This window comes from Bos javanicus, chromosome 3 (genome assembly GCF_032452875.1).
Source record: "Bos javanicus breed banteng chromosome 3, ARS-OSU_banteng_1.0, whole genome shotgun sequence".
Taxonomy (NCBI): Eukaryota; Metazoa; Chordata; class Mammalia; order Artiodactyla; family Bovidae; genus Bos; species Bos javanicus.
In genome coordinates this window covers 120770868-120777798 of record NC_083870.1, presented here as the reverse complement: position 1 = coordinate 120777798, position 6931 = coordinate 120770868, and the positions used below count along the sequence as shown (strand labels likewise).

Sequence of the window (6931 nt, the reverse complement as noted above, 5' to 3'; positions counted from 1 at the left end):
CTGCTGCTCCGAGGTCTCCTGGACACCCCCAGTGTTGGGAAGAGAGTGCAAGACATTCATGCTGCCCAGAAGCCAGCCTAAGGAGGTAAAGGACGCCCCAGAGGTGCTCACCGTGTGCGACTGGCCACCAGGGAAACCGAGCAGCCCAGAAGGTCCCTGCAGGGCCCTTCACACGGGGCGTCGGGGCCCGAAACGCGGCCAACGGGGAGGGCAGTGAACGGCAAGCTAAAGTGAAGTCACGCTTTGCAAAAAGAATTTCTTCAAGAAAGAAATGCCAAAGAGATAATCATAGTTGCGGGCTGAGCAAGGGAATCTGTGTGCATCACTTTTTTGTTTCCCAAGTTTTCTATGAGTGTATTTTATTTCTATAACCGGAAAGGCAGATGTTACAAAGAAGCGCAAACAGAAAGGTGCTGGGCGGGGACCCAGCCAGGGTGGGCAGCTGCCCCCGCCCCTCCCCCGCCCCCCGCCCCTGCAGGCGGCTCTGGGGCATTTCCTCCTCTGGCCTCACGGAGTTTGGCGAAGGCGGGCAGACTTTGCAAATGGGATCCGGGGTGTCTAGAGCCCTGGGGACTCTCCCCAGGCTTCGAAGTAGAAAGAACTGAGGAGAGACGCCCCTGGACAGACATGGAGGACCCCTTTATTTCTCGTCCATAAGCCAGAAAGTCGTGAGCCAAGCAAGGTTAAAGAGGAAGGCCGCACTGACAACTGAGCCCCGTGTGCTCCACTAAGAGTCCCCGTGCCCCCTCCCACCCCAGGCCCCCAGCCCGCGGTCAGCCTTGGGAAGAGGCTGGCGCGGGCCACCTGGGGACAGCCGCCTGCCCACTAGACCTCTACTCCCGCCTCCCAGCGCCCACCACCCCGTCCCCCGCCCTGCCCCTGCTGGGCACCAGGGCCGGGCCCAGACAGGGACCCATCAGGAGGGCTGGCAGCGCCCCGCAGGCTTGTCTCCAGGCTTGTCTCCAGGGCCGGGGTGCACTCCCCCTAGCCTCACGTTCTCCAGGACCTCCTGCAGGGAAAACATGCAGAAGGAGATCTCCTCATAGGAGACCCTGGCCCCACTCTCGAACAGACAGGCGAAGGTCGGGACGCCCCCAGGGGCAGGCCCGATGGATGCCAGGTCTGAGTAGCCACTGGGGCCCTGGTGGATGACCCAGGGCTCCGTCCAGCTGTGGGGGTCCAGCGGGGACCGGCTCAGGCGGACACCCATGTGGAGCCGAGCCCTGCGCCCCACTGGGTGGGAGTACAGCAACCACGTGGGGCTCTGCGACAAGGCTGCAAGAGGTCCCGGGAGCACTGAGGCCCAGGAGCCCCAGTTCTCACCAGGCTCCCTGGGGCCGTTGCCACAGCCCTCCATCCCACCCAGCCCCCCGCCCCCACGGGTGTCTCCAGTGCCCTCCTCTGGGGCCTCCCTGGCCCCAGGACAGAGGTGCGGAAGGCGGAGGGGGTTGCTGGTGCCCGCGGACCACCCCTCATCCTTCCACCCGCTGGCGGGTGGGGCCGGGAAGCCCACGATGCTGCCCTGGCAGCCCCGGGCGGTCTCGGCCAGGGCAGGCACCAGCTCCCCGGGCAGGAAGGAGGTGCCCTCGTCCACGCTGAGGGCCTGCACGCGGCTGCCCAGGGGGCTCCGAGCATTGCAGTAGAGGACGCCACCGGCCCGCCCGCCGTCCACCGCGGCCAGCTGGCACTCGCCCGAGCGCAGGCTGGGCACGAGGCCCCCGCGCTGCCAGGTGCGGCCGTGGTCATCACTGTAGAACGCGAAGGACTGGGGGCGGGTCCTGCAGATCCGGCCGAAGCACTCCCGCCGGACCACGTGGTAGGTGTAGGCCGGCACCAGCAGGCGGCCAGAGCGCAACTGCACGCCGTGGCCAGGCCCCACGGCAAACGTGGCCCAGTCTGCAGGAAGGAGGGGCCCGGTCACCCCAGGAGGGGGCGGCTGTGGCCGCAGGCAGGCAGCACCACCGCCCCGGGGGATGGGGAGGATGGGGGGCCAGGGCCTCTCATTAGGGGACAGCTCGGGAGGAAGCCCCCACCCTCGGCTCCTCTGGGCCCCTCCCCCAGGCTGGATAAGCCTCTCAGGTCATCAGCAGGAGCTGCGAGCCTAGGCGGCCCTGGGCTGGGCTCTCAAGGGTCAGCAGGTGGCCGGTCCCCAAGCATGGATGTATGGCCACTGGTGGTGCCCGGTGACCCAGTGTGCCCAGGCAGAGGGGCAGCTGAGGGTTGAAAGGTCTAGGCAGCCCCTCCTAGCAATCAGATCGAGTCCCCTGGGGTGGGGTCCACACCAGCAGAGAGCTCCCACCTGCCAGAGTGTGAGTGACCCCTGGGGCATCACCCACAAGCCAGGGGCAGGGTGGCCCTAGAGGGCAATGGGTGGTCAGCCCTCAGGGAACCGACAGCAAGAAAACAGGAAAGCTCTGGGGTCAAGCCAACCTGCCCAGCTGCAACCCTAGGCGGGCGGGGTGGGGGGCGAGGCCGAGGAGGAAGGGGTAAAAGAGTGGCTGTCCGAGGCTTGGGGCCAGCAGGCTGGCGCAGAGGCTCAGGAATGCGACGAGCCCGCTGGGCTGAGGGTCCCAGGCACAGGGCCAGACGGCGGGGCAGGTGGTGTGGGCGGCGCTGGGGCTGGGAGCTGGGCGAGGCGGGTCCTCCAGCCCGACACCCCCCACCAGCCCCGGGTGCACACCCCGCCCCTCGCCCCTTCGCAGGCCCGGCCGCGCCCACCTACCCTGCTCAGCGCTGCCCACCGCCTCCGCCGTGAGGTCCCGCGCGCCGCCCCAGCTGCGCCCCGCGTCCCGGCTGGTAACGCAGCAGAGGCGCGCGGCGTTCCTGCCCGAGGCGATCTGCGCGGCCTCGGGGGTGCGGCCACGCACGGCGATGAAGAAGAGGAAGACCGTGGCCGTGCGCTCATCGTGCACCGGGCAGGGGTTCATGGAGCGGTGCTCGTCCAGGGCCGCCGTCCCCAGCACGCGCGGGGCGCCCCACTGCGGGGAGGGGCCGAGCCTCAGTCCCGCGTCTCACATCCGTCCCCGCGGTTCCCGAACCCGCCCCCCAGCGCGCTCACCCGCACGGAGCCCCCGGCTAGCGTGCCGGTCCTCTGCACCAGACGGTGGGCGTGGGCGTCGTCGGGGCTGAGCCTCTGCTCCGCGAAGGCCAGCAGGGTGGGCCCGGGGGGCGCGAAGAGCAGCGCGGGCACGCGGTAGGTCAGGCCCGTCCGCTCGCGCTGGAAAAGGACGGTCCGCGCGGGGACACGCGGGGTCCCCATGCTCTGCGGGTGGGGCGAGGACCCTGGGTCAGCGGGTCAGCGGCGGGGCAGTCCTCCAGGCTCCCTGCTGGTCCCTCCAGATGGGCAAGGGTTTTCTGCTGGTGCCGGTGTCCCACCCACCTTCCCGTGCCCACCCCAGAGACCACCCTGTCCCAGGCCCCTCACGTGGCCCCCCTCCGGTCCAGGACAACCACTCCCTGACGACACTGCAGCTCAAATGTCTTCCTCTCCTCAGCATCACCCAGGGAGAGGGAGCTGGTTGGTGTCAGAGCCCCTGGACCCTGCCCACCCACGTGCTTGCCTCCATGACAGCGCCCGCCCAGCAGGAGGCTGCTAAGGGGACAGTCAGGCCCCAGGCTTTGGGATAAAGAGGGGCTCAGCGTCCCCAGACAGAGGTCCCTCGACCACAGGAGCCCTGCAGACACCACATGCAGAAGAGGCTGCGGAGGGACATGAAGCTCGCTCATCTGCCCCACACACCTGCAGAGGCTTTCTGGAGGAAGACAGCCAGGCTGCTGCTCTCAGACTGGGTTCCGCAGGGCCAGGGGACTCGGGGGAGTGGCCAAGAGAGGTAGGGGCAGCCTGCTGACCCAAGAAGGGGCCCTAGCTGGTCTCCTGCACATGAAGTTCCCGCACTCCAGGCCCCAGCAGGGGAGGGGACCCGCCACCCTGCCCCTAAGGCTCCTGAGCAAGGCTGGGGGTGCGGGAGGCCCAGCAGAGATGCCCCTACCAATAGGCACCCCAAATAGCTCACACGTTTATCCGCAAGAGAGCCAGGGGCGGTATAGGCTAGCGGGGTAGTAAGAGGGACCCCAAGGAGGCCAGAGAGGTCACCACGCTGCGGCCCTGCCCTGCCCGCTCCATGCAGAAAGGAATCGAGGTGGGGTTGATGGTCTGCTCTCAGGGGCAGGGCTTTGAACTTGAAGAGCCGCGGCTCCCACACAAGGATGGAGGAAGATCCGTGCCCTCCTTGACGGGTCCCCAGAAAAGGGAGCACACTCAGGGGAGAAGCCAGGCTAGGGGTGCGGTGAAGAAAGGGGGGCCTCTGAAGCCCAGAGGGGAGGCACAGGGGAGACTGCTGCCCCGGGCATTGGCCACCCCCAACAGGAGGGAGCATCTCTGGGTTCAGCCACCATGCAGAGGGCCCCTTCCGCAAGGCTGTCTGACCGCAGCCCAGGCCCCACCGGCCCCTGCCCTGGGCCCCCAGCCCCACGAAGCCTGAATCCCTAAACCTTGGCTGGTCTCCCAGCCCCGCTCGCCCACAGGCCAGGCTCCTGCAGGAGTGACAGCGTGGCCTGGGCAGCCTTTGAGGGGGCTGCCCCGCTCCCAGGAGGATGCACCTGAAGGAGGCTCGCGAGGGCGGGGCCTCGGGTGGGCTGCCCTGCGCCACATGGGATCTGGCTTCCTGCACAGAGTTGGGGGGCCCCGGCTGCATCCAGGAACAGGACTGAGTCCGCTCCCCTCCCCGCATCACAGAGGGGTCCCGGGTCGGCGACGGGAGCGAGGGGTGTCTGAGCAGTGGAGGCCTGAGGGCCAGACACGCAGCGGTGACCAGACCGGGTGCTGAGGCGAGGTAGTCCCGGCACAGCGAGGCCGGCGCATCCAAGGACACAGTCGGGATGGAGAATGGGGCGACCAGGACGAACGCACACACTTTCATGCCTGAGGTCCCCCAGGCAGATATACACTTCCACTCCGTTCCACCTCTGCCCAGGACCGCCTGCCCCTGGGAGGCTCACGGGCTGCCGGCCCCGCCCCGCCCCCACTGAGCCCTGCAGACCCCGCCCCTACTGAGCCCTGCAGGCCCCGCCTCACTGAGCCCTGCAGACCCCGCCCCCACTGAGCCCTGCAGGCCCCGCCCCCACTGAGCCCTGCAGGCCCCGCCTCACTGAGCCCTGCAGACCCCGCCCCCACTGAGCCCTGCAGGCCCCGCCTCACTGAGCCCTGCAGACTCCGCCCCCACTCAGCCCTGTGGACCCCGCCTCACTCCAGGCCCGCCCACCCCCCGCCTGGGGGCGGTGCCAGAGGATCGGCTTCCTGCGTCCTGGAAGCCACGGGCCACCCCGTTCTGCATCCAAAGGGCGATTGTGCCCCAGCAGGAAGCAGGTGCCGGTGCCGCGTGCCCCGCAGGCTGCATGGACACAAGGGGACATTCTCTCCCCTGGGGACCCCGCGGAGCCGATGCCAGCAGAAGCAGGAGGCGCGGGCCCCGCCCCCGCTGCGGGCCCAGGCAGCGGGAATGGAGGGTCCAAAGGCCCGCTGGCCAGTGCGCCCCCTGCACAGAGCAGGAGGTGCTGCAGGGCACCCAGGGCCCCAGCGCCCGGGCCAGGCCCTGGGTCCCTGCAGAGCCCCAGAGTCTTGGGGGGCCCCTCAATCTAGGCAGAGGATCAGGCCCGCCAGCTCACAGCCCAGCCCGGTTGGGCCAGTGCAGCAGGCTCCAGGCATTTGGCTCCACCAGGATTGCTGCGCCCCAGCGTTCAGGGGAAACAGCGCCCATCCACCCTCCCCAGCGTGGACCTCCCCAGGGGGGATGCATCACAGAGCGGGAGACAAGGCCTGGGGAGGAGAAGCGACCTCCAAGACAGTCTGGGAGCCCCTGGGGGTCACTGTGTCCAGGCAGAACCCGCCCTGCAGTCCCGCAGCCAGTCCTGCCTGGGCCCCACCCTGGAGCTCGAGCCAGCCCGGACCCCTGCCCACACCCTCCAGGCCAGCACACTGGTCCTGTGGCTGCCGGCAATGACACACTCACAGGAGAAGGTCACAGGCCCTTTGCACTCAAGACAGGCAGACCTGGCTGCCCCTCAGGATGGGTCTCCGGCCTAACCCAGGTGTCCCGTGCCCTGTCCAGGGCGAGGCCTCAATTACAGACACTCCTGCCTGCTGGAGTGTCGCCTCTAGGCCATGTGAGCAGCAGTGCTCGCTGGGCCCCAACAGGCAGGTAACACCCATCCCATCCTCTAAACCTACCCGGGGGCCCTTCAGGAAGTCGTCCCATGGAGGAGGGGACCCTCATCCACAAGCCCATCGCCCCCACCCCAAAGAGGGGCAGGTCCCGAGCCCCAGGGCCGGGGTATAGGTGAGCAGAGAGGGACTCACCGGGACAGCAGACCAGCTGTGGGGTGGCCGCAGGAGCGCCTGCCTCTCCGACCCGCTCCCAGGGAGACAGAGCCCACTGTGTGGCCAGGAGCCGGGTGCTGGCCGCGGCCCAGGGCTGCGTCAGGGCCCAGAACCGTCCCACCAGCTGCGTGGCTTTGGCACGGCAGAGACAGGGCGGGGGGCGAAAGGCCTGTGGGAGGGGACGCGTCAGGACAAGGACACCCGGGGCTCCTCTCTGCTGACTGACCAGCCTCCCCCTGGGTGCTCATCCTCCAACAAGGCCGTGCGGGGCCATGGCTGACCTCCCTGGGGGGCTCGGTGTGACGGCCCAGAGACGCCTCCCACGAGGAGGCGAGTGAGTGCTCTGTGGTCCTTCACCCCCGCCCCTGGCCCCCAGGGTGCCCGGCCCTTTGGCCCTTACTGGGCTGCAGCCCCCCGTCCTGCCGCACGTCTGGGCTGCCTTCTCCCCCCCACGGCCACAGCGGCGCACCAGAGCCAGGCCCCCGCGGCCCGAGGAGGGGCCCCTCCACAGAGCAGGCTGAGACCTGGCCCACATCGCTCTGCCTGCTCCGGGGG

The 6931-nt window shown here is 68.9% G+C and overlaps 1 protein-coding gene across 1 annotated transcript; it reads right to left on the bottom strand.

The window, feature by feature from the left end:
- Positions 1-292: 292 nt before the first annotated feature.
- Positions 293-6528, bottom strand: NEU4 (neuraminidase 4). Its single transcript, XM_061412953.1, has 4 exons — positions 6356-6528; positions 3059-3262; positions 2723-2978; positions 293-1896 (listed from the first exon to the last, which is right to left on the bottom strand). The coding sequence occupies exons 2-4, from the start codon at positions 3257-3259 to the stop codon at positions 917-919; spliced, it is 1437 nt and encodes a 478-aa protein (XP_061268937.1). The 5' UTR covers positions 3260-3262; positions 6356-6528; the 3' UTR covers positions 293-916.
- Between the last annotated feature and the right edge of the window lie 403 nt (positions 6529-6931).